Source organism: Tympanuchus pallidicinctus, unplaced genomic scaffold, assembly GCF_026119805.1.
Source record: "Tympanuchus pallidicinctus isolate F22 unplaced genomic scaffold, pur_lepc_1.0 scaffold29, whole genome shotgun sequence".
Taxonomy (NCBI): Eukaryota; Metazoa; Chordata; class Aves; order Galliformes; family Phasianidae; genus Tympanuchus; species Tympanuchus pallidicinctus.
Genome location: NW_026294746.1, coordinates 6370490 through 6397213, shown reverse-complemented (window position 1 = coordinate 6397213; position 26724 = coordinate 6370490). Strand labels below are relative to the sequence as shown.

At 49.6% G+C, this 26724-nt stretch overlaps 1 protein-coding gene across 1 annotated transcript; it reads left to right on the top strand.

The window, feature by feature from the left end:
• The first annotated feature begins 460 nt into the window (after positions 1-460).
• Positions 461-25150, top strand: CCDC30 (coiled-coil domain containing 30). The gene is made up of 24 exons (XM_052691483.1): positions 461-686; positions 5336-5526; positions 6771-6860; positions 7253-7406; positions 8558-8629; positions 9639-9754; positions 10897-11004; positions 11292-11392; positions 11933-12125; positions 14709-14807; positions 15383-15508; positions 16874-16996; positions 17652-17809; positions 18420-18666; positions 19625-19798; positions 20129-20338; positions 20990-21138; positions 21552-21699; positions 21862-21983; positions 22493-22634; positions 22973-23109; positions 23420-23534; positions 24365-24432; positions 24612-25150. Exons 1-24 carry the CDS (start codon positions 461-463, stop codon positions 24823-24825), a joined length of 3483 nt encoding a protein of 1160 aa, XP_052547443.1. The 3' UTR covers positions 24826-25150.
• Positions 25151-26724: the final 1574 nt, after the last annotated feature.

The following is a 26724-nucleotide window of genomic DNA, read 5'->3' as shown; positions in this document are numbered from 1 at the left end:
CGGCCCGGGTTGAGCGGGGGCGGGGCATCGCGGCGCCATGGCAACGGGCAGCCGCGAGCGAGGCGCCGATTGGCCGACTTCCGGAAGACCCGCCCCAACGGGTGAGTGTCGCTTCCGCAGCCAATCGGCGCCGCGCTCGGGGCAGCCCGTTGCCATGGCGCCCCGCCGCCCCGCGGCCCGTGCTCGCGTCGCATGGAGGCGGCGGCCGCCGCACCGGTGAGTTCCCGGGCTCTGCGGGCGGGTGCCGGCGGCGCGTCGCTCACGGCGGGTATCGCTTCCCTGCAGGCGGAGCCGCCGGTACCGGCGGAGGACGTCCGGCGCTGGCTGCGGGCGGAGGGCGCGGATCCTGGCGACCCGGCGGAGGAGCAGCTGGGTCTGGCCTGGCGGCTGCTGCGGCGCGCCGAGGCGCGGTTGGGGGACGCGGAGCGGCGGCGGGCCGAGGAGTTGAGAGAAGTAAGGGATGAAATGGCTGGGCTCTGCCCCGAGAGAGACGGCGGGGAAGGGAGAGAGGCTGGAATCGCGGGACGGCCGGGGCTGGAAGGGGCTCACGGAGCTGCTTCCCCAGGTGGAGCGTTACGTGGGTCACGTCCGCGGGCTGAGCCGGGAGCGGGATGCGGCCATCGCGGAGTGCGAGCGGGAGAACGAGCGGCTCGGGACGGAGCTGGCGCGGCTGCGGCTGCAGCACGGTAATCCAGCGCTGCGCGGCAGGGGTGCGGGCAGCTTTCCTGCGGGGCTTTGTGAGACTGGTGATGTTTGGGCGTAGAGGAATTTGATGAGGTTCAATTAGGGTGAGTGTGAAGTTCAGCAGATGTGGAGGAATAACTGCGTGTGCAACCCCTGACCTGCACTGACGTGGCTGGAGAGGAGCTCTGCTGAGAAGGACCTGGGTGTCCTGGTGGCCACAGGCTGACCATGAGCCAGCAGGGCGTTCTTGAGCCAATGGCACCCGGGGTGCATTGCACAGAGTGTGGCCTGCAGAGCGAGGGAGGTTCTCCTCCCCTCTGCTCTGCCCTGGGGAGGCCACATCCGGAGCACTGGGCCCAGTGCTGGGCTGCCCAGTTCAAGGCAGGCAGGGAACTGCTGGGGAGAGCCCAGCAGGGCTACAGAGAGATCGGGGCCTGGAGCATCTCCTGCATGAGGAAAGGCTGGGAGCCCTGGGGCTGCTTAGAGAATCTCAGCAACGTTTGTATCACAGGGCAGGTGTCTAACGAATGATGCCAGGTTCTTTTCAGTGGTGTGTAGGTCATTTGGTCCAACCCACAGCTCCATCAGGTGCTCAGAGCCCCTCCAGTCCCTCTCCAGGGATGGGGTACCACCACCTCTCTGTGCATCCCCAGCCCCGAGCTAACTGGCAACAAACCCCTCAGCCGAGTGCTGAGCTGTGTTCCTGCTAGAAGTGGTGGAGCAGCTTTGCCATTGGATTTGGTCTAGAGAAGGCCCGTATATTTAAAGAAAACTTTGTAGGACACCTGTGTATTCGCATTAGCAGTTCAAACCCTGTGGTTTGTGTTTACTTCAGTGCCATCATTTTGTTTGGAATATAGTCTCTTCCTTTAAATAATTTGCTTTTCTCTCAAACATAAGGTCACTTCTTTCTTGACTTACTCCCGTCTTCTTTTGTGCACTGAGCACTGCTCGGAGCATGTTCTTACCATTAGCTCTTCCTTCTATGCTGTGCCTTATCCTGGGTCTGTGGTGAAGGTGGGGTGAGAAGCACGGCTGGAACAGTTTCTTTGTTATGTGCACTTCATTTTGGGCAAAGATATAGGAGTTTGGGGAAGTTAATTGCTTTTTTGAGAGTTGGTTCTGGGCGGCCTGCAGATCTTAGGGAACATGTCTGGCAGTGTGACTGTACAAGACAGGTGAGTTCAGCCCAGTCTGAAAATCTCACTGCTCTGTGGCCCCTTGGTTTCCTGGAGCCACTTGCTGCTGCAACCAGCACAGGGGTTTGTAATGATGGAGTGACTTCTTGCAAGTGTCGCTGTGGTAGAAAACTGTACGGATTTTTTTCCCCTCACCTTCCCCACCAGGTGGCAGGCAGGAGATGGAAACGTCCCCAAAGCTTTGTTGGAATTTATTTCTCCTTGCTGGCTCTGCTCTTTTCCACTTTTTGTGTTTTTTAGGGATTCTCATGGCTGTTGGGCAATGATTAACATTCAGATGAAAGCTGAGTTCTGTCCCCATTGCTTGCTATTTGAGACCAGGTTGCTCTCAGCCCGCCATCCATGAGGGCTTTCTGTGGCTTACAGCACTTTTATGTGCTGGGGCTTAGCTGGAGGACTGCAGCTTTGCTGTCTCATGCATGGGAGCAGCTTTGGATTGGAGGCTGTGGAATACCCCAGTAGCTGTGTCCTGGGTCCTGGAATGTTTGTGGCTGCATGTCAGCCTTTCCCTCTGAAAGCTCAGCCTGGGGGGTGGGTGCTCATCTTCTCAGTGCTCGCTCCAGCTGGACGTCTGTGGCTCTGGACAGGATGTGCCTCAGCTGCTTGTAGTTCATGAGGGTCATTTCTTGGGCTGTATTTTTTTTTTTTTTTCTACCACTTTTCTTTTTCCCTTCTGGTCCCTCCCCAGTTATTCTTCCTCCTTTACAAAGAACACTGCCCATCTCTGTCTCTGTGCCTCTGCTGCCCGTTGTGTGGCTGCAGGGTTTGGAGCTGCATCTCTGCTCGCTCTGTTCCCTGGGCCTCTGCTTTTTGCTGGAATGTGTGCAAACCAGCCCAGATGATTCCTCCCAAGTGCTGTGGGTGTAGGGCAGGCAGAGGGCCTGGATCTAGAGGCTGGGTGTCCTCCAGGTCTCACTGTGCCTCTTGTTTTGTTTTGTTTCTCTTTAGGAGGGACAAGATGATACTGCAGATCAGGCTTTATCAAAACGGGGCTGGAGAAGGGGTCTTGTGAAAAGGAAGGCCCCCAGCCCCCTGGGGTTGTTAAACAGAAATGTGAGCAAGGCGAGTCCAGAGGACCGGGCCTGGAGAATCACTGTAGCCATGCCTGGTTTTGTGTTGAGCTATTGATGCAGCTTCACCTCATTTGGTACCTCTGCCCAGATTTAAATTTTTCCTGTCCTCGAGGCAGCTCATAATCCATTTCTGATGGTTCTCATCTCGTGTGCCTCCGTGTTTTTGGAGGGCAGATCGATAACTCATGCACTGAATTACCAAAGCTTTTATGAAAAACAAATGTACCAGCAGTAAAACACAATGCAGTTGGAGCCTACTGTGATTTAAGAGCGAAACAAACAGAATAGTTGTAGCCTGTTTGTTGTAATAGCTGCATTGCTCACGTGTAGGCAGCATGGATGAGTTCCTGTTGTGGGTGTGATAGCTGTGAATGGCTTGTCCCTGTGTGGCAGGGAGGGAAACCTTGTGAAAGCAAGGCAGCTTTGCAAATACAAAGTGTGCTTCCAAAGAAGTGGCTGTGCAGTGGGAATGCATGAGTGTGCTGCTATGACACTGATCATAGAGGATGTTTGCTGTCTTCAAGCATGGGTATGGTGGAGAAGGCTTTGGGAGATGCTGGTGAGAAATCAGGAGGATTTACAAGCAGCAGTCTGTGCTATAAACAGCAGGCTGCCCTCATCCTCTCAAATCTTTCTTTCCTCAGCCTGTGTAAAATGTCCAGATCCTCTTGCCACAGGCTAAATCATGTAGTGTCATTTTTGCAGATTGGGTGGGAGGCAAATTGATGCCCCATCCCTGAAGGAATTCAAGGCCAGGCTGGATGTGGCTCTGGGCAGCCTGGTCTGGTGGTTGGCGACCCTGCCTGTGGCAGGGGGTTGAAAGGAGATGAGTGCTGTGGTCCTTTTCAACCCAGGCCATTCTATGATTCAGGTACCTTCAAGCAAAACTGCCAGCCAAGAAGCAGCTGCAGGAGGTCAGAGCTGTCAGGGCTGTACTCAGAGCAGCTTTCAGAGGAGCTGCAACTCTGACTGGGAGCACAGGTGGGATTTGGCAAAGCCATGGCAGGAATCTGTAGGGCACGTTGGGTGTTAGGTGGGCTTTTTGATTCAATGTGAACTGTAGGCTCTTCCTAATGCTTATGGAGCAAGGGGTGAGTTAGTTTTTCAATTGCAAAATGCAATATTTTGTGGTTTGCTTCAAAGAGGGAAGCAGCAAACGAGCTGTATTTGACCTCTTTGTGAAACAAACTGTAATTCATAACCACAGGGAGGGCGAAGGGGAAACCTCAGGGTGTTTTCCATTCATAGGGCTGAACAGGCTGGCTGCAAAATGCAGAGTGGAAACATGGCATTGATTTGAGCCGTAGGGTGCGATTGTGTTGGGTCCCCTGTTAAACCCAGAGAGTGGGAGTGTGGAGCAGACGTGTCCAGAGCAGTGTAACTGTCCTAAGAGTACTAAAAATGCTTGTTGCACTTCCAATGTTTAGTTTTTTAAGCAGCACGACAGTGTGAGCATCCCTTCTTCCTCCATACGAATCCACAGCTCCTCTCGATTCCCATCTGAGGGCACGTGTCAACTTTTATCATCTAGTTTGGGCTAGAAATTAGGAGAGATGGTTGTTTTCTTCATATTCATCAAATTACTGGAGCAAAAGTGATTGTGAGGTTGATGAGAAATGAGCAACTCTGGCCTACACACCACAGTACTTGGCCATAACCAAGCACCAGCTTCTCTTGGCAACGGCATTACACTCCATTTGCTTTGAAAGCCATTGAAGTCTTTCCCAGTCTTCCCAGCTGGAACTTTGGGAGAAATGCTGAAGAGCTGTCAGTTAGATTCCAAAAGGGATTTTTACACCTTTAATCCTACAGGAGAGGCCTTGGAGGTTACTAGAAGAAGTCTGTGGGATTACAGCTGGTTTTGGATGAATGTGCATGGGGGAAAAAAGCGCTGCTCAGATCCACGTCCTCACTGCACGCTGAGCAACGTGGCATTTTGTCTGCTCTTTCAAAGAAAATGTTTGTCATCGCCTGCCCCTGTTTTCTTTATCTTGAGACCTTTCTAATCTGTTGTTTAGTTCCCACTGAACTGTGTTAGGAGTTAAGAGGCTCAAGGATAATGAGGTCGGTGAAGCTGAGCTGCTGGGTAGAGGGAAATGGCCTGAATAACTCGCCCCTCTTAAGGGTGAGGAAGCTCAGATGCAGACAGTCCTATTGCTTGTGGGCAGTGGGTATGAGCAGGAACATCAGGACAGTGGGATTAGGGCGGGAGCAAGGGATCTGGAAAGCAGGTGGAGAGACTAAAAGTTCTACGAGCCTTTGAAGGGTATGGGGAGAAACTGGGGCTGTTGTGAAAGGGAGCACTTGGTGGAGCTGGGATCCACAAGGGATCATCGGGCTTCCTTTCCTCCTGTGCTCACAGAAAGCCTTGCCTTGCAGAAGCCCAGCTGAAGGAGGTCCAGGAGATGCTGGAACAGGAAGGCTTGTCAGAAATAGCTCACAGTAATGCCAGTGAGCAGATTGCTTATTTACTGGTGGAAAGAACGGCGCTGCTGGAGAAACTGCAGGTCGCAGATGAGAAGTTGAACTCGCACAGTTGTGTCGGCAGGCTGTGTGCTGCACAGCTTCAGGTACGCCCTGCTTCAGCTGCTCGGGCTGATGGAAAGCCTGCTGGGGAAGAGAATGTCAGAGAATGTCTTTGGTCGTTTCTTTTTAAGTAAGATTCTGCAAATTCTCTGTGTTCACACTGATGCTTTTTTTTTTTTTTTAGTAGGTTTCACACTTGTGTTTCTCTGTTTGATTTGCTCTCACATCTTACGCAGGGATGATAAGCAGGGCTATCTTATTTCTAGTTAGAGTTCCTGCCTTGCTGTTGTGGGGTTGGTTGTCACTCCTGGTCCAAAAGCACCTTCGGATGTAGGTATCTTCCTCAGAAGCAAAGAAACCTGCAGGGAAGAGCTCCCTGAGGTGCTGCCTCCCACTACCTAATAGGAAATGTCTCTCTGCAAATCCTGAGTGATCTGCCTGTGACTTTCTTGCCACTTGATACAAACAATTGCAGAAAGTTGTCTTTTTTTCTTGTGAAGCATTGTAATAAAACTTAACCTGGTTAGGAGGAAGCAGAGCTGTAACTCCCCAGTGAAATGCCAGTTAACCACACCTGCCCTGGGCATTCACCCACTGTGATCAGATTCACTCTTCCTTCAGTGTGACGACTGATAAGAGAAATAGAGCCACGTCAGCTGAAGGATGCAGGTGCTTGTAAGTCTGATGTTGAATCCAGGCCATCCTGCATGGAGCTCCTGCTTCTGAAGATGCAGCTGATGCTTACCCCTGTTAGGTGTAGGGCAGGTTCCATCCATCACTTCAAAGAGCAAGCAGGCAGGGAGCATGACTGCAAGAAGGGCTAGAACAGGAATTCTGCATTGATGTTCATGCTTGTAAGATAGAAGCTGTTGGTTAAGCACTCTGCTCTCTTTGGTAGCATCACACGTTCTACACAATCATGAGAGCCACCACGGTGGTTCAAGGTAATAGAGCAGTTAACCTTTTAACTGGAACACGTAATCTTTCTGATCCTCAAAAGAGCTGCTTCATGCTTGTTCACTCTTATGCTGGAAGCCCAGAAAAGTCTGGGTGTAGACGTGCATTTTCGTGTAGCTCTGTAGCTCATTTTCGTGTGTCTCTGACACATATGAGGTATTTTTGCAGGGATGTGGGATATCTCTGATTGAAACCTGTTCTTATTAAGGTATGATTATAGCACCTGCTAATCAAGGCACGTTAAAACTGAAAATGCAATGTGCTGGTGCCCAGGGATGCATGGCAACATGCTTTCTTGTGCTGATTTTTAAAAATTTCTTTTCTGTGCAAGGATGAATTTGCTCACATTCATCAGGAGTTGGAAGATGAACTCCAGCAACAGTGTGAATCCATGCAGCACACTGAAGATGCAGTAAACGAGGTAATACACTGACATATTAATTGCTTGATGGCATGGCACGTAGGTGAGATTTCAAGCAGTGGGTCTGCTCTTCAGCACACTGTGAGGGTACTTAGAGATTTGTGCTGGTGAGGTGTGGGTGAGCTTGGAAACACAGCCAGTGCAATCATGTCAGGTTGGTGCTACTTAGTGGACTGCATCGTTTCGAAGGGGGAAAAGCAGAGCTCTGTAGGAAATAGGCATGGCACACCATCTGATGTTTGCATTTTGGCATGTTCTTCTTGCAGCATGCCTCTATAGGCTCTGTTTGTGTGGCCAGTACTGTTCCAGTGGGTCAGGAGGAGCACGGAGCCATCTGTGGTCACTGTGAGAGTCATCTCACTTCCATTGCAGCACTAGCTTGTGTGTTTCAGCCCTACAGGAAAGAGCTGGAGAGGGAGCGGGCATCGCGTGTGAGAGCAGAACAAGACCTGGATGAAGCCACACAGAGGCTGCTGATGGCTCACAAAGAGATCCAGAGGCTGACAGAGGAGCTGGCTGCACAAGGAAAGGAGCAGAGCAGAGTAGGTAAGAGCTCCTATTGTGGCTGCGTGCCACTCCTTGTTACTAGCTGGCATTTAGCCCAGCCCTGTTCACTGCAAGCCTTGCACTTCCTTGGTAGGATAGTTGGAGAAAGGCTGTCCTGCCTGTAACGTGAAAAAACCAGTGTCTGATTTTTACCCTGGTACTGAGATCTGAATGCATCCAGTAAATGCAGTCAGGATGAAACCCTGTTTTCTGGTTACAATACCTCAAGCCAGATGCTTCCCTGCTGCGTCCTGCAGAAGCCTCCCAGCAAAACACGGCCCCTAGAAGCTTTTTCTCTGGGCTCCTCCAGTTGTCCCCAGCTCTGTGGTAGGGAATGCCAGCATTTGCAGCAATTAGCTTGCTCAAGGACACTGCTGGCACCTGGGCAGTGTTGCTGTGCGAATCACAGATCGTGATTCTAACCTTGCAGCTTTCACAATGTTCAGATGTGTCCCTCACCCTCCTAGCCAGCCTCCAAACCCATCGTTACAGCTTTTTAATCACGGGCACTGAAACGAGCACTCTGCAGTTGTCTGCTCTGGTATCGACTGACACGCGTGCGTCTGCGGGCACAGTGATGTGCTGTGCTGCAGCCTGCAAAGGGCACTGCTTCCCCAGAGTTCGGATGGGATGCAGCATGACTCCTCTCAGTGGATCTCCCTAAGTATCAAATGAATCTAAGGCTTTCCAAACTGTGAGTAAGGGTTTGATGCTTGCTACGTGTGTGGTTTACTGTGCTATGTTAGAGAGCAAGATGAGTGAGTTCTCCCCATGGTGTCTGTCCTGCATGCCTTCTCTTCCCTGTGAGCTGCAGAGCCATGAATAAACAGATTCTTTGAAGATCAGACATTTTGTTTCTATTCAGTAAGGCTCCACTGGAGCAGCGTATTTTGGTTCAACCTGCAGCTGCCTGTTGTGTTAATGGGAAAATACAAGATTGCTCCTGGGCAGTTTGTAGCCCCAGTATTGAGTCTTTAGTGATGGAGATTAGAGATCTTAAATCATTGGTTTAAAGTGGTTTAGCTGCACACCCCTTGACTGACTCTTTTTCTTACAAATTTATATTTAACAGAGAAGTGCATCAACAATGCGTTGAGTTTTGTGTTCAGAAACCTGTAACCAGAGCAAAACTGTCTTTCCTATTCTTACAGGAGCTGCCCCGTGGTCAGTGCTGCAAGATTCTGGGAGCCAGGGAGAAGGCATGGATGAATGGAGGCAGAGTGGTAAGTCACCCAACTCACAAGCAGAGGAGATCCAAAATCATATTAAGGCTTTCCTTAGCAATAAAACAGACTTTTTGGCCAAATGAAGGCTTTGATAGAAGGCTTTTATTGTTTTTTGTATTTTTTTTTTTTTTTTCATTTCAAATTACAGAAAGTGAAAATCCAATTGCACAGTCCTTGCTTGGAAGTGGAATTTGAGGTTATGGTTAGGTTTTTTTTGTTGTTGTTTTTTGCTGGATTGGAATGAAGGCACTGGGTATAGTTTTAGTTTTGCCTGAGGAAAAGCCAAGTTTAAGCTGAAAAGGGAAAAATCTTTGTTCGTTTCTTTAAGGAAAACTGGTTTCCCACTGGTTACACTTAGGAGTAGCAGAGCAGTGTGCATGCACTTGTTAGACCCACTGCTATCACTGTGCTCCCCATACAGACATATTCTCCTGTTTCTTGCAGGTGAAATACTGCTCTGTGTTAATTCATCTGATGGTTACACATGCTTATTGATTCAGGCTTTTCTGGCCATCTATTCATCATGTCCTAGATAGCAATACATTAATAGTGAGGTTCTCCCTCTGCTCATAGCAAATAGTGAATGTCATGTAAGTTTTCACTCATAAGGAAACTTCTTCCAAACTGTTTTACTCTGAAGTACGTTTTGTGGACAGGCACCAGGTTTGTCCATGCTGCTGATTCTGGCTGTAACTGGAAATAGAGCATAGCTCTTTTGTGTGGTGGATGGCTGGGGGATTTCAACTCGAGACTGCTGTGCTCCTGCAGTAAAGGTGGCACAGCTTGGTAGTGCTGGCATCAAACTTGGATCTCCAGCATCATAAACCTCTGTCTGAGTGAGAGAACTGTGCTCCCACGTGCGTCTGTGTGCACTCTGCTGTCACGCAGCTGTGCGTAAGGGCGCTGCAGTTTCAGAAATTCATGTGGTAGCTCTGCTCTGAGCTTGCTGGAGGCGAAGGGCTGAGGCAGTGTTAGAGCTGGTGACCAGTCCATGTGCTGTGTCCAGACAGGACGGAGCTGCAGAAGGCCATGGAGCACAACAGCAGGCTGGACAAGGAAATCCTGGCGCTGCGTGCGCGGGTCCAAACACTCGACTTGGAAAGAAAGACCTTCCTTGATCTGGTGAGTGCCCGTCCAGTTCTGGCTTGCTCTCTGGGTCAGCAGGCTGCTGACAGCTGGCATTCCTGGGCTGATTGCTGATGTTCAGCTGGACTCCTTTCCCTGCTCTGCCTCTGTGTTTCCCTTCTCTTTGCTGTGAGTCTTTCCAGAACTGCAGTTCTGATGTCACTGGCTCACAAACATCCAGAGTCAGAATCACTGCTCTTAGTTAAATGGTTCACGTAATGAGATTAGAATTCTCTGAATGCAGCAATCTTTCTCAATAGGATATTTCCTTAGTGAGGTGGCCAGTGGGGAGTGAATATAACGTCTGATTTGGCACAGGTTTTGCCTCTGTCCTTAGCTCTCAGATTCCCTAGTAGTTGTTCAGCAGCCTACAGCTGGTTCTCAGGAGTTTTAATTATTTATGTCATCCCACATCTCGCTGTTCTCCTGGATTAAAGTTAGTAGTTTTAAAATAATGTAAGTATCATTGAGAATACTGTGCCCATCTCTTCCAAACAGTATCAAGGACTTACTTTCTTGAATGAGATTTATTAACATTTGAGGACTTCAAACTTTTAGTATGCAGTTCTGCTCCTTGCATTCAAAACATGCTGACTCTTAGAGTTATGCTGTCATCTGAAACTTGGATTTACAGGGCAGTCTGTCCGTGCACACGTAAGTATATAGATACCAGAGATGCATCTAAGATTTGAGATTGACTTCTCAACACAAAAAAGGAACGTAGCCAGACTGAGATCACTTCCAGCCAAACGTGTTGTCAAACTGAAGTCTAAGAATCTTTGTTTCTTAGGAAGATGAGGTTTAGCTGTTGACATAATAGAGAGCTGTCATTCTAATCTGTGAAAGCTGCGAGCAGACTTTGTTGTGAGCCATGGGAGCTGTGTGTCCTGAAGTCATTTTTCTGTCTGAGAGCAGCGTGGGCAGTGGGGGAGCTGCATGCTGACCTCCCATGCTTCCACCTCGCTGGGCTGAGGCCGCCTGGCGGTGCCAGCCGTGTGAGCTCAGCAGTCCCTCAAGCTGAGCAATTAATATTAATAAATCTTCAGTTTATCAGCTTGGGGAGGATCTTAATCCCATAAGGCAGAGAGATGAACATCCACCAAACATCCACCAAAAGTACGAGTGTTTTTATTTTGAAGGTTGAACAGCTGAAAGAGGAGATCAGCGAGTATCAAAAGGGCGAGAAACGAGGATTCCCCCTGCCCACACCAGGCAAGACTGAAGAAGTTGCAGCTTGTTCACTGCAGGTATTTTCAAGTGCCTTTTGTTTGCCATCACAGAAAGCAGATCCTTTCTGTGTGTGTGTAGATGTGCAGAGCAATCTGTTGGTGTAAGCTAATGCCCACTGCTGCCTTCCCAGTTGTTACAGGTCTGGGGGGTTTTACTCCTATGGCTGGTGGATTATCTTAGTACAGGCAGATGTAGCTTGTGTCCCACTCATTTGTTAGAGACTTGGGCAGCTTTAAAATCACATCATGCCAAGATATTTCAGTCTTAAGTGCACGCTAACTTTTCATTTTTTCTTGATACACAGGGCACAAAGGATGAAGGGAAAGCTGAAGGGGATTGCATTACAGGCAAAGCTGGCTCAGATCAAGAAGACAGATGTCAGGGTAGTGAAACTCTTCATAAAAGGTTTGCAATGTAGAAATCCTTAATACATTGTCTTTTTGGATGGCTTATTTTGCATTCTGGTTGCTGTTACTGTGTCCTACAGAGTGCATTTAAGAGTTGGGTTCATTCGAGTATCCTTTGGTACCAGCTTTGTTTCTTTGCTCTTGAATTAGAAAGTTTGGAGGTAATGCAGTCCTGAGTGGATGTGTATCAAGAATGCAGGCTGTTTTCTGGCACTTTCTCCTGTTTTCTGCTTTCCTAAAAGTGTAGATGTCGGGTTTTTGTGGCTCCCTGCAGGCAGAAGTGTTGTTTTTGAAATTGTTTTGCTGCTGGGAGAGTTTTCTCTGAATTTGATTGCTGTCCAGGGGATGTACAGAGACACTTGGCTTTCACAAATACATTAACTGGGATTTTAAGGGAAGACAAAGCTTCATTCTCAGGTGGCCTGCTCAGGATGTGCTGCTGCTAAGCCTCTTCTAAGGGCTTCAAGGAGGAAAGGATTGTCTGATCCCATCCCACACAGCAGTTCCAGTCTTGGTGATGTTTGTTGTTGTTGTGCAGGTGTCGAGAGGTGATTGAAAACATCGAGGGCAGGAATTCACAGCTCCTTCACAAGCTGCACAAACTTGAGCAGGAGCACGAGGGTTTGGTAGAGCGCAATGAAGAGCTGGAATCAATTCTGGGAGAGACACAGATCCAAACAAAGCAGGACAAGGAACAGTTTGAGAGTGAGGTGGAGGGACTTCACCGGAAAGTAAGTAAGGAATGGGAGAAATGCTGTTTGGTTTTGATTCTGGCTGCTTGTCTTCTCTGCGTATGGATTGGTAAAATAAAATGATGCTGGACCTACAGCTGCATGCTGCTTTGTGTAGTTTGACAAGAAACACTACCTGCAAAGTCTGTCACTCATACGATATTGACACTTGTTTGGAGGTATGCACACCCCTAAGGAAGTACAGCAGCATTGTCTTCTCCAGCTTCTTCCTTTTTGGCACTTGAACAAGCACTGTTAACAAGCTAATTTGTTGTCCTGCACCCATAAGATCAGGCAACGTTCCTTTCACAAACAGCCCTTCTGTATGCCTGGGCTGTGCAACCTTCAGTTTCTTGTCTGAGCTGAAGCAAAGCCTTTGCGATTCAAATTTGAATTACGTGATGTTTTCTCTGAAGGTATTTCCTTTGAGCCTCTTGTGTCTTGGAAGCATTTCTTTCCCCTGAGAGGCTGTCCCGGATATCATCAGTACTCTTTCCAGAGCTCCTCCTCCTTGAGGAGGTGCATTTCCACCTTGGATGGATGTTGCTGCTGCCCTCTGAAGTTCCTGCTGAAGGGCAAGTTTGAGGCGGCCAGGAGTTCTTTGGAGGCTCAGAAGGGCCAAGAGGTTTTTCTGATAGAAGGTCATGGTGGAAGGCCTGGCTTTGGCCTCAATCCCCATTCTTCTCCAGACCTGCCTAGCAGAAGAAACTGGTTACTGTGGGGCACTGGTGCTACCTGATCTGAAGAAAGATCACTAATTAAGCATGCTGGTGATGAAAAGTTGCACTTACTTCTTTAGCACAGCATCTTGGACACCTGTCAGTTGCAAACACTGAAGCACTTGGGAGTATGGGGGCCAGGATCTGCGTTGCCTGGAGACATCCTTTCTGAAACTATTGGATTTGAGAGGACAGCGAGGTTTTCCTCATCACCCCTTCTCTCATCCTGCAGCATCTGCTGTTGCATAGAGCAGAGATGGCTGGACACAACTTTCTGAAAAGCTCTAAGGAAGCTGATGCATTTGGAGAGGCTCTGCTTCACCTTGATCAAGAGGTGATCTTGCTGGTTTCTTCCTAACGTGTCCTGCTTGGTTTCTTGGGCACCCTCAAACGAGGGCAATCTGGGTCTTTTCCTGTTAGCAGGACAAGGCTGTTCAAAGGATCCTTTGACTTGAGAAGGTTAAGGAAGTCTTTATTTCCACTTATTTGCGCGTGACAATCTGCGAGTCTTTAGGACGCCATCGATCCGAACACCATGGTAATCATCTCATTTACCAGAGCTGAGGCCGTGTCAGAGACCTCCTTGCAAGACCTGCTGAGCCATCTCCATTGACATCTTGAATGTGGATTAAGTGATGGGTGAAGCTTCTCAGTCTGAGGCTGCCGCTGTTGGAGTGATCCTTAGACCTGGTGCGACGAGGGCTCCATCCTTCTGGAGATGGCTTTGTGAGGAGCACTGCTGCACGGCATTTGTGGAGCATTGCGTAGCAGGGCACGCAGTACACCTCAACTGGGCAGCTGAATAGCTCTAAGGACGGGTCTTCTTCTCTAATCTCTGGCCAGAGAGCAGAGGAAGCCAGAAAACGTTTTTGCTTCTAGGCAGGTAGGGAATAGGAAGCTTTACCCCTGAAACAGGCTGTCAGGGACTTTCAGTTTCCTTCGGTTGGCTGAAGGCCTTGCTGCTTGGCTAAGAGTTCCTCCCTTGGGCTGAGCAGCCCTGTCCCCTCTGACTGAGGCCAGGAGATGTTCTCTGGAGCTTCCAAACAGCCAAGGAGATGCAAGGCTACAAATGGCAGCGGAGGAGGGGTCTGCAGGATGGAAGAGAAGGCTAAACCTTGGCTACATGCACTGTCTGTGCAGACGGAGTGCAGCAGAGCTGCGTTATTCATCTCTCAGGCTTTTGGGTGCCTGGCTGTAGTGAGGGAAGAGCTGCACAAAGGCGAGTGCATTGGAGCCTGGAGAGAACAGCACTGTGGGTGTTTGCCAGGCTGCACCGTGTGAAAAGAACTTGGGAACCTTTTCTGCTCTGGCACACCTACCAAAGTGCTGGCTGCACGGGTTGCTGACACAGAACGGGGACGCGGGGACACAATGTGAGCATTGTTCTGCCATTAGAATGAGACTTACCTGCCCCGCTCAAATACTGAAAAGTTAATGGCTTGGAAGAAAAATAAGCTAAATAATGGAGATTTATTGAGATTTATCAACTTTGGGAGCAAAGGCTGGCGGGGGGCTGAGGAGAACAGGTTTGCTTTGTTCCTGAGATCCCTCCTACAGCGTCCCTCCAACATCCTGTTAGAGCTGCAGGCTGTCATCTGGTCATGGAAGGGGTTTCTGTATGAGCCCTGAGTGTTTCACCCCCCTGGGTTCCTGTTAACTCCTGGCTTGGTAAAATTAGAAAACAGGCTTGCTCGGCCTTTGAAACAGCAGGATGAAAGGTCTGCTGAAGCCAGCCTGCCTTGGCAGCAGTCCATATCCAGCCCTTCTCCTCACTTCCAAATGTAGGATTTGTTCTGAAGTTGCTAAGTTCACTGCCTTTTGCAAGGGCTGGTTTGGCTTTAACCTGTGATTTGTGTGTGTTAAGATCACGAGTTTAGAGACGGAATTGCTTGAAGTGCAGAAGAACAGAACAGAGATGAGTGGGGAAGAGCAGGCATCCGAAGGAGCACAGGAGATGCAAGAGGTAAGGGGTTTTCTCCAGGAAAAGTGTCATTTTATTTGGAAATGTATGAAATGAGCCTCTCATGTGAATGCTCTTTATCAGTTTCCTCTGAGAATTTGTACCCCATCAGCTCATGCCAGGCAGGTGGCTGCTTTCCCCCAAAGACATGCAACAGGCCAGTCCAATACTCACAATAGCTTGTTACTGTGAGCCTTCTTTTAGGAGATTTTCTTGCCTTCATTGCTACAAGCTGAGGAGCACTCTGGCTTCCTTCTGAGGGGCGAAGGGTTTACAGCTGTAGAGGAACATCAAGACCTGAGGTTCTGTGACTTGCCAGCTAGACAGAGGGATCTGCAGGTCTCTTTTGTGGGGAAGTCAAAGCTTGTAGTATATGGGAAATCAACTTGCCCAGGCATCCTGCATCAGGTGAATGCTCCAGAAATATTCAGGCAATTTGAGGCATAATCCTGCTGGCAGCTTTTGGGAAACATTCTTCTCAGCCTCATCCTTCTAGAAAATGGAATTTCTGCAGTTTGTTTCTATTTTGCTAGGATGAGTGGTGCTGCGAAAGGGACTCATGATCTCACTTGTTCCAGATGCTGCAGAGCTGTCAGGAAACAATAGAAAAGTTGGGAAATCAGCTGGGAGAGCGCAGAGAATGGAGAAAACAACTTGCATCTGAACTTGAGGTGTTAAGAGAAGATCTGAAGGCTGAGAAGAAGGTACTGAGCAGCCAGATGTGTACCAGCTACAGGTTTGCACTGCACTCCCAGGAAGAATGCTGTGAACATTCCAGTTTGGGAAGTGGGCAGTGCTCTTCCAGAGGGAGCTGCATGTAGTTCCTGAAGTGGGACTCCCTGCAGGGGAGGGATGCCTTTCTGGCTCCATAAAACATCCATGGTTGCCCTTCGGTGGTGTTGCTTGAATTCTCCTGACCCTTTTCTCTAGTCCACTGAGTTTCAAAGCTTTTTTTGGCAGCTGGTTTTAGATCCAGCTACTTTAAGGGGGCTGTCTCTAACTCCAAAGTGCTGCTCCTGTTGCTGAGTGCTTCAGGGCACATTTCACTGGAGGCTGACTGGGGAGCTCAGCACAGGCAGGTTAGGTGCTGAAAACCAGGCTGAAAACTAAGAGCTGCAGATCTGCAGCCTGGGTCAGACACAAAATAGGACCTCAGGGAAGGTCTTAGTAGGAGTAGTGGTGGTTGCATCTGTGACAAAGCTATTCTTCCCTCCCTGGGTGACCTTAAACCAGCTGTGAGTCATCATCACTTTGTTAAACATAAATAGAAACCAGTGGAGGTCTGAACTGTTGGTGGAACTGCACGCAGCCTTGTGGAGGGATGGTGTTACCTAGAGGGCAGCTCTTTCCTAGTGCTGTTAGAAGCTCACCTTGCAGACCAGGCCTTGCTGAGAAGTAGTTTAGAAAGTGGCTGGGTCACTCTGTATGTCAGTGTGTGAAATGAGCTGTCAGGTTTGGACATGGTGAGAAGAGGAGGAGGAGCCACTCTAACCTCTGCACCCCAATAGCTCCACGCACTCATCACCTGGGGAACTCGTGATGAAAGTCCTCTGTCCTTGAAAGCTTGTTTGTGGTTCTGCTTAAGCTGCAGAGGGAAGTATTTCTCTGTCACAGGGATGATGAAGTGAAATCCAATGGCCTCTGTTAGGCTTGCAGGTAGTAAGTGTTCTCCATGTATTTGGTAGGACCCTTGAACTTCACAAATGCATTAAATTCTCTTTTTTTAGAGCAGCTGTAGTGGGAGAAATCATTTTCCAGCAGGGTGCTGGGAGTGAGCTCTGCATGAATTCTGGGCTGTTCTGATTAATACACATCTGGATGTCAAGACGTGAAGTTGTTCAGTGTTTTGCCAGATGCCCAAAACTCAGCACTCTTGTTCTTGTAGGTTTTAATAATGACCGTGTAAGAAATGTTCCAAGAACTGATGCTCTACAAAGAGCACTTACATTTATTAGAACTTCTTTTTTTCCCTTGGTTTTAAGAGATTTCTGGATGTTGCAGAGGAGAAAGCACTTTCTCTGAGCTTATAGTTAGTGGTAGATTACATTGCTAACTCCTTTCTTCAACAGGGCTTGCCTAATGCAAAACCAGAGCTTAAAAGCCAGAGTGTCCAAAGAACTTCAGCAAGCAGAGATTTCATTAATGCTTCCCACGAGAGGCTACAGAAAGACAATGCTCTACTAGATACAGAGGTGAGAAGTGTGAAGGAATCACCATCGTTCCAGTGTCTGATGCATGTAGAAGCTGCACGTTTGCCTTGCTCAATATAAGTAAATGCAGTTGTGTGTGAATGAGACCTGGAATCAGAATATTGGTGCTAGCATACACTCAGGAAGCATTTGCTTTGGATTTGGTCTCACCAGTGCTTAGCAGATACACCAGACTAGGCAGATGCTTGTTCCAGTCGAGAGTTCTGTGTCCCTGTGTGTTCCTTATCCCTTCTGTTCTTGCCCCTTCTGCTTGCAGTGCATGTTTGTTCTGTGTCCTGGGTTTTGGGTCTGTCAGTGCCAGGTGTTGGGGCAAAGGTGACGTTGGAAGTGGAAGGCAGCCATCCTCAGCAAGTGGTTTGGGTTGATTTGGGTGGAGAAATACATGCCTTGTACTTCTGCTGCTTTTCTGCAAGCTGCTTTGTAAGCTACAGTTTTGTAAAGAAATGTGGCACACAACACAATGCACTGAGAAATAGAGATAGCCAGCAGGAGGTGAAATCAGGTGAAGCAGTGGGATTTGGTGATAGCTGGCACTCAGCTGCCTCCCATGCAGGTTTGTATGCGTGTCCTCAGGGGAGAAGAGCTGCAGAACGGCGAGGCCAAAGAAAATGAGTGGTGGTGTTTTCTGACCCTGCAGGTCTCTGAACTCGTCCGAGAAAACGAGCAGGTTGACAAACTTCAGCAGCAACGGGAAGATGTGAGTATGGATGGAAAGGAGTACGAAGAGCAGGTGGCCAAAGTGGTGTTTTTGGAAGAGCAGATCCGGAACCTGACAGATGAACAAGAACAGCTCTGGTAAACCCTAACAAGGGCTGTGGTGCTTTCTGCCACTCACCTGTGCTGGCTGATGGTGGAGTGGGTGGATTGAAAACTTCATGCCCTGTTTCTTTTGGGAGGAATGGCCACAGCTGTTTGTGTCTTTTCTAAGATAGCGGGTAATCAGCTCTCTGTAGAGAGTTCTGGTCAATGAGCACCTCCTCAGCAAACCCAGGATAAGGTGTAAATTAGCTCACTGGGACGTGCAGTTTGCATCAGCATAAATCAGACAGAAGGCTTTGGGGGGGCTGTGAGCCCCTGCTTCCATACAGCAGGTCATGGTGTAAGTGTTCCTGGCTGCTTGTGAGCCCAGACCACACAGACCCACACAAGTGCTTCTTTACCCAGCTGTGTAACCTAAATGAATGACTGAGAGCTCACCCTTTGGATACACACCTCTTGTGGATCGGTGTCTGTTGGAGCCTGACCCTTAACCAGAATTAATAGACCCAGGATTAAATCCCCTTTGAAGCCTCCAGAGAGCCTTGGCTATTGCCCAGAGTGCTGCATGAGGCTCTCACAGCCCTCAGAGGCTGATTTCCCTCAGATTCATATAGTTACCACTTTCCTGTGCTATTTCTTCTTCAAGTTCTGAATTACTTGAAAGCAACAAGAAGAGGGAGGAGCTAGAAAAGCAGCTGAAGGAGAGCAATGAAGAAAAACAGTCGCTGCTGGAAGAAATCGCCCAGCTAAAGCAAGATATCCTGACTACCAGGGAGCAGCGTGACAACACATCTGAGGAGGCCTTGAGGATGAATCAAGGCATGGTCCATAGAGACAACAGGTTTCTTACGTCACAGAGCTCTGCAGGTGGTTTAGATGGGAGCATCAAACAGGTATGGGCAGCTTTGCCATCTGCACTCTACTTTTTTCACTAATTTAGTGGCAAAATTGGAGTGGAAGCCAGTCCCTGAAGGGCTGCAGGACTGACAGAAAGGGAGAGCTGAGAGACTGATTTCCTTGGGTGTGCTGCTGGGGAATGTGCAGAGCCATCGTGTCTCTCTGTCACGTTTTTAGATGTAATAGGAAGAAGAGATTTCAAAGACATCCAGGATGGAGAGTTTTAAGATAAGCAAGGATTACATGCAGGGGTTTGGAAGAGATTTGAGGATAAGAAGGCCTGCAGGCAGGAGTGAAAGCGGAAAAGCGAATCAGAGCTGCAGTGATACCAAGACTGTCCCATGTGTGCTGTCAGAGCAGGTTGTGACAGCAGAGAAAAGCACGTGGTTTGCCAAAGCAGGTTAGAAGATGTAGGGAGGGTGCTGAAAGAAATCCTCATAGGAGCAGGTGGGGAAACAAATCCGTAAGTGATGAGAGCCCTGAAAAGGGGTTTCCAGCCAGCTGGGCAACGACATGGGGAGGAACCTTTGATCTTCAGTAGGTTTCATTTGATCCCAAGAGCAGAGGGTGAAGAGAGAGAATGCAGATCAACAGGTGGCTGAAATTGATGCTGGGAAGAAGGATTTTGATAAAGCAGATGTGGGAAGGGCTTTTAGTTTGTGTACAGTGCTCTTGCAAGGCTGAAGAGCTTAATTAATGTCTGAAAGCTCCTGTAAATCTATTTGCCTGTAACAGAAGTGCGGGAGCACCTCGTGGTGTGCAGGCTGCTGTGGCAGTGTGTCTGTCCCTGTACTGCTGGCAGCACTCACTTTGTGGATCTGGGTGTCGCCTGCGCTTAGAGACTGCCACAGAACTGGGGATGCTGTCAGAAATCACTCAGGGTCCGAGTTGTTTTGCTTTTGTTTGCCAGGTTAGTTTTAATAAGGCTTTGTTTCCTGATCCTTGTTCCTGCAGAGTCTGTCTGAAGAGAGATTCCAGCAGCAGGAGGAAAGGCTGCAGCAGCTGCGGCACGACCTGCGTCGGGTGCAGAACTTGTGCAGCTCAGCTGAGAGGGAGCTGAGATACGAAAGGGAGAAAAACATTGACTTACAAAAGCAAAATCTCTTGCTTCAGCAGGAATGCACCAAGGTAGGAAGAGAGCGGGGAGAGGAAAGCCTTGTGTTATTTCACGAGCTCTGGGAGGTCTGAAGTGCTGCTTTCAACACGTGGATCTGATTTACGTCCCTGTCTGGGCTGGTGAATGTTGGGGTCTGTTCATGTCTTGCTCTCACTCCAGTTTTCCCCAGGAAATTATTTGACCAAATAGTGTTTCTCTCATGCATGCACTGCCTCCAAAGAAAGCATGGTGTGCTTGCTTGGCGTATTTAGCTTTTGTTCTTGTTCAGTAGCTGGTAATCCTGTTGCCCAGATTCTATACACTGAAGTGCAAACTCGATTTCTTTTTCTTTTGAAACTCAGGTCAAAGCTGAACTGAAGCAAGCCCGGACAAAGCTCTTGGACACGACTGAAACGTGCTCCTCTCTGTCAGCACAGTGGGAGAAGAGCCAGCAGAAGGTCAAAGAACTCGAACAAGAGCTCTTGAAGTGCTCCCAGGCTGAGAAATTGCAGAGCAGTTTGCAAGAGAAACTTGTGCAGGAGAAATCTAAAGTGTACGAAGCACAAAAGCAGGTAACTCATGAGGGTGGACTAACTCACCATCAGCAGTGATTTCAGCAGTTAGGTGGCTGTAGTTCAGAAGAAGATGCACTGGCAGCTCATGAATCAATTTCCTGAAGTGCATTTCGCTAGGGTGAGATTGCCTGAGAGGCTGCCTGTGTATTTTAGAAGACGTCAGTCATTAATGGGAGCGTAATTAAGGCAGTAGAAGGCAAATTGATTACCTTAACTCCTGTCTCTATAGCTCAGTATTTCAGAGCATACTGCTGGGATGCTGTCAGGTGTAGGGAGCTTGCACTGTGCTCTCACTGACAACTCTTGCTGCTGTTTGCAACCTGGTGAGTTGCAAAAACTCTGATATATTTTTTTTTATGGCATTGATTCCTGCACTGATTGCTGGATTTGGTTTTGAAGTGTGCAGGATCACACAAAGTGTAAAAGAAGATTGTTGCTAATTCATGCCACGGTATCTGATCCAAAATCTGAGTGATTGGAAAGGATTTGCTTTTTGTGAGTGGTCTTGGAAACAAAGAGCTGCAGAAATTAGTATGTCTGCGTAGAAGCAAGCAAATCTTCCTTTCCTGTGACTCCTTTGATTCCAATACCAGCTTGTTAAATTTGAAAACTTTAATCCATGTCTAATTTTAATCTGAGCTCTCAAAGATCCAGCAAAAGCTGAAGGATTCACAGCACCAACTCCTGCTGGCAGAAGCCCGTGTTTCTGACAAGAAACTCCTGGAGGAGGAGCTGAAGGAAGCTCGAGGAAATGAAGCTCGAGTGCAGCAAGAGCTCCGTGAGGAGCTGCTGAAAAGGTACACAGAGCTGGGGGAGAGCCACAGCATTCCCTCTTTATGAAGCGTGAAAGGTTGGAGGGGGTTTTGGCTGACTCAGAAGGTGCAGCAGCCTTCCTGCCAGCCCAGTGAGTTGGGGCAGTGCTCATTCACCTCAGCGTTAATTGAGTTAATTAACTGTGCTAATTCACCTCTGGGTGCCAGCACTGCGGGTCCGGCTGCGTCGCAGCACGGCTCTGTTCACGCAGGGTTCGATGCTCCCAGTCCCAGCGTTCACCTTTTGGCGTGGCACCGGAACACGGCAACATCCAGGACCGATTTCTTTCTCCCCCCCGTCATGTGGGCTACGTGCCCATTGATTTTGGAGCTCGCAGTGGCAGATGGTGAGTCGAGCTCGGTGTCAGCGTCTCACTGTCACACCGATGTGCTTTTAGGAAGCTCCTGGAGCAGCAGGTGGAGGAGCTGTGGCAGCAGCTGCGGCATTCCCAAGAGACAGAGGCGTCACTGGCCAAGATGCACGTGGAGCTGCAGGCCAAGACTCTGCACGCCTTGGAAGATGACAAGAGAACTGACTCGGGCGAGGTGAGCTGCAGCGCACGCGTGTCCTCATCACCCAACGTGAGGCTGAGAAGCAGAGTGGATGGGACCCCGTGATGGAGAAGCTTTGGAGACCGGACTGAAAGGAGGCGGGGAGCCCCTGTGGCTGAAGGATGTGCAAAAATAGAGAAAATATTTGTTTTGCAGCACCTCCAGTGTCAGAAGGAGAGCCAGAAGCTTTCAGAGCAACTCTCGCTGCTGAAGGAGGAAAACAAGGCTCTCTATGAGGAAGGAGTCCGTCTCCTGAACCAGAAGGATCTGTATGTCAGGTAAAGGCTTAAGTGGGAAGGGATGTGGAGTCAGGAAAAAAAACCCACAAAACTACCCAGGAGCTGCTCTTTATTTGCCTGATAGTGACACCGGATTTGACTTTCTGCAGCCTTTCGTGTCTCTCCTGGTTAGGACACGTAGCACTGAGAGATCTGTCTTAACCCACGGAGAGGTAACCCAGAAGAGCCAGGGCTGGGATTTGTAAAGCTGGGAGTCAGTTTGGGGGATACTTTGGGTCCTTTCCTCAGTCAGTTTCCACTTGGTTGGTGCTTAATGCAGTCTTGCAAGAAAAAAATGAACAATCAAATGGTCAGACGTGACAGTGAAAGGTGGAGTCTAGGAAATCGGTGCACTCGCTCTGCCTTCAGCTGTGTGGACAGAGCTTGGTAGATGGCTGCAGCTCCTGGTTCAGGCTTGGAGATGCCTTTGTAAATGCAGAACGTCTTCTGCCTCATTTTTGGCTTAAAACACAAAAGGGTTTCACATCTTTGTGTTTGTGCCTCCTCAGGAAATATAATGAAATGCAGCTCCGCCACAAAGACAAGATCCGCAGAGCCAAAGCAACGTTTATCCAAGAGGTGAAACAAAGGGACAGCAGAATTAAGCAGCTTGAAAACGAGCTCATTGAGTCAAAACTCCAAGTGGAAAAGGTAAAAGAACTCATCGGGGGCTTTCCCCACAGGGAAGGCAGGGAAAGCTGACTGCAGAGTAGCTCTTCTCCTTACAAGGAGGAGATTGCCACAGTAAGCTTTGCAGAGCAGCTCCAGCAGAGGTGCACTTGCCTTGCAATGGCAGACAGGAGGCTTGAATAGTTAGAGCTGATGGTGTAAGAGCCACTTCTTCTAGCAAACCTCCTGGAAAGGGACAAAGCAGCCCTGAGAAAGGCACCTCGGTGCCTGTGGTGTGTTGGGAGAGACTGTGAGGTTTGCAGAAGATAGAGAAGAGCAAAGCGTAACTTCTGGTTGTTTCCTTCTGCAACGGTGCTCAGGGGAAGGCACTGATCGCACAGATCACCACTGAGAATGAGAAGTTACTCCAGGAAAGAAGGCGGCTCCTCCAGAGGATCACTGACCAAGAGGAGACCCCTTGGAGCAGCAGGTCTACGGTTGCTGCCCTGCAGAGCAGGTAGGCACCTGGCGATGCCCCAGCGGGATGCCCTGGGAGCCTGCCTCGTCCTCGCGTGTCTGCAAATGTGCTTTCTATGAAGAAATCCTTAATTTTGGCTGGAGGAAAGCCCGATTGTGCCTCGCTCATTAGTGCTGGAGCTGTTGATTGCTGTGGGATATAATTAGGCCCTCTGCCCAGCAAAACTCTTGGCATACAGCTGAAGTCCATGGAGGCAAAAGGATCTGAAGTCGAAAGAGGAAGATCCTTTAGGAAGCATAATGGGGCCGGAAGGGAAATAACCTGCGCCTTGTTTGTGCAACACACCCAGAGTGAAGATCCTGGATGAGGAGAACATGCGACTGCATGAGAGCAAACTCCTCCTCTCTGGCCACGTGCAGCCCTCGCAGCGCGCGCTGAGGAGCAGCCACACTCCCAGCACAGAGGTGAGACCCCCTGGGCTGTGCTGATGTCAGCTGGTGGGAGCCATGTCCTGCTGGGAGGATCAGTGTCTGCAGCTGCAGTTGAAGTGCCAGAGAAGGGCTGGACCAGGGATGGAACGGGGATGCCAAGCATGCAGCAAACTGCAGTGGCTTGTTGGCGAGGAGGAACTTGTGGGGTAGCTGGTATGGCACTCAGATTACTATCTGGTCTTGCTTGTTAAGCAATGAACTTAGGATGAGAAGTCCAAGGGTGATCAAAGCATCCCTTAGAAGTACTGGTAAAGAGATTGGGAGCACAGGTAGCATTCTCTGATAAAAAAGCTTTTCCAAGCATGTCACCAGCAAAAGGAGGACTAAAGAAAACATTGGTCTGCTGTTCAGTGAGGTTGGTCACCTCACAAATGGAGATGAAGATGAAGCAGAGATAATTAATGCCTTCTTCACCTCTGTATTTAACACCAGTGATGGGCCCTGGGATCTCCGGAGCCCTGAGCTGAAGGGCTGCAACCAGGGGGAATGAATGATGAGCCCCAGGGTGACTTTGAACTTGTCTGGGATTTGCTGCTAGAACTGAAACCAAGTTGGAAACAGTGGTAACAAATGAAAAAGGGCACTTTCAGGACCCGTATGGCAGTCCGTAGTGTTTTTTTTCCCTGGTTGTTTGACCTGGGCTTTGGGGTTTGTTAGCTTTTGACTTAAGATTCAGACTCAAAGGACAGATTTATGCTTAGTGGCACTGCAGAGCTGGGGAACCTGCACTGGAGTGGGGGACGCCTTCCGCTCCAAGGCTGTACATCCAGGGTCTGACGTGCACCTCCTCTCTGTCTTTCCAGGACTTGAAGAGTGCCAACTTCTCTGAACGACAGCTGCAGAGTAAGGTGTCGGCGTCTCCCCGTGCCAGGTATTGTGGGGTAAAATGAGAAGGAAGGGATTTCTCCTTGCATGTGACAAGGCAGGAATGAAGCGTTTGGGCTCACTCGTAGCCCTGTGCTGCCTCACAGAGGTGCGCTGTGGTTGTGCGGGTGGCAGGAGCTCAGATAATGCTTTAAGAATGACTTAAGAGCAGAAATGTGTTTTCAGTTTCCCACCACGAGAGCCACCAGACTCCCTCAGCAGCCTGAAGCCCGTGCACGACACCAAGCCTGAAGGAGGAGCTGAGAGCCAGGATTCGTCCTTCTGCTTGTCCCCCTCTCAGCCTTCAGAGATTGGGTACCTGAATGTAGCCTCACCTGGAGACACCACGGCCTCCCAGCTGCAGGAGGAGAGTCAGAGCATCAGCTCTGAGAACTTCTAACCTGGGAAAGACGTTTGTGAAGTACAGACTGGCAGGGCTGCCAGGATTTGGACTCCGGTTGCCATGCAGTGTTAAGGATTGCAAGAGGGAGTGTTGCCAAATGACTTGATGATTTCTGTGGTAACTAAATTATGCAGCAGCTTTTTTTTTTTTAAAATTAACTTAGCCAACAATAAATGCGTGCGCGTCATCTCCGACCTACCCAGAGGCTGGAATTTGCAGACAAACTCAGTACAATAGAAGGGGGGTGGGGTGAGACACGTGTTTCCCTGAATCCAAATTCCCTGCAAACTTTGTAAATAAAACTTGGAGAGATTTTCCTGTGCTTGGCTTTGCATCCGTGTTTCTCCGTTCCCCTCTGTCTGTGCTGAAGTGCTGCTTGCTTTGGCTTCAGCTGTGTGCAAGCATAGGGAGGGGAACAGGAAGGGTCTGAGGTTTGAAGGGAGAGAACTGTTTTACAGGGGGAGGAATGGAAGGCATCTGAGCACAGTATGGGGAGTGAGAAGGGCCACTGAGGGAAGAGGAAGGAATTTGGCTGCAGATGGAAGCGGGGAGGAGCTCTGAGAGCAAGGAGGAGGGGAAAGGGAACCGGAAGGAGCAAGAAGGGAGATGGAGAGGCTGAAGAAATGGAATTTGGAACATGGGTGGTGAAAGGAGGGGATCTGAATCTGCAGAGAGGGAAATAGAGTAGATCTGAATGCTTACAAGCAGCAATGGAAGGTCTGCAAGGATGCACCCATGGATGGGTGGGAGTGGAAGGAGAGCTGATGTGCACAGGGAGTGGGGAGGGGATCTGTGCGTGGAAAGAGGGAAGCAGAAAAGTTTGTGGCAGGTGCTGTGGGGGAGAGCAAATGGTATCTCGGGCTCCATCAGAAGAGAGGAGGCCAGCAGGGATGGAGCTGATTGTCCCCTGCTGCTCTGCTCTTGTGAGGCCTCATCTGCAGCACTGTGTCCAGGTCTGGAACCCCCAGTACAAGAAGGACAGGGAGCTGTTGGAGAGGGTCCAGAGGAGCCACAGAGATGATTGGGGGCTGCAGCAGCTCCCCTATGAAGACAGGCTGGGGGAGCTGGTCTTGTTCAGCCTGGAGAAAAGAAGGCTGGGGAGTGAGCTCATTGCAGCCTTTCAGTACCTAAAGGGAGCCTGCAAACAGGAGAGGAGTCAACTCTTGGAAAGGGGAAATGACAGCAGGACAAGGGGCAGTGGTTTGAAGTTGAGGCAGGGAAGATTGAGGTTGGATGTCAGGGGGAAGTTCTTTCCTATGAGAGTGGTGAGGTGCTGGAACAGCTGCCCGGAGAGCTGTGGATGCCCCGTCCATCCCTGGAGGTGTTCAAGGCCAGGTTGGATGGGGCCCTGGGCAGCCTGGTTTAGCATTAAACGTGGAGGTTGGTGGCCCTGAACGTGGCAGGGGGTTGGAACTTTGTCGTGATTCCTGAGGTCCCTTCCAACCCTGGCCATTCTGTGATTCTGTGAGTGGGGATGGAAAAGATCTGAGCGGGCAGGAGATGAATGCGAGTCAATGCTGGAACCGAGGGAATGGAAGCACACAGAGGACGGGATCCATCACCTCTGAGGATCTCACCCCTTTCCTGAACACCGTAACGCTGCTCGACAGAGCGGCCCTAAGGGCGGACACGCGGCTGAGCCCCGTCACCCTTCCCGGTGGGATTCAGCAGCCCGCGGTGAGGGTAAGGCTGCCCTCGTGTGGCTGAAGGGGAGAGAGGCAGGCAAACAGCGACGAGAAACCCGCAGATCCGTTCAGGTTATCGGGTTCCGCGCCCTCTGCTTCGCTCTCACTGCCGTCTCAGCAGCCGCCCGGTGCTCCGCCTCCCCTCCCGGCTGATCCCCTGCACCGCAACCCGCGCCGCGACTCCCAGGACAGACGGCGCTACGACGGCAAC

Coding starts and splice junctions, on each gene's coding strand:
- CCDC30 (XM_052691483.1), top strand. CDS start 461: ATGAAATGGCTGGGCTCTGCCCCGAGAGAGACGGCGGGGAAGGGAGAG. Junction 17,810..18,419: donor GATGAACAAGAACAGCTCTG/GTAAACCCTAAC, acceptor TTCTTCTTCAAG/TTCTGAATTACTTGAAAGCA. Junction 23,535..24,364: donor GCCACACTCCCAGCACAGAG/GTGAGACCCCCT, acceptor CTGTCTTTCCAG/GACTTGAAGAGTGCCAACTT.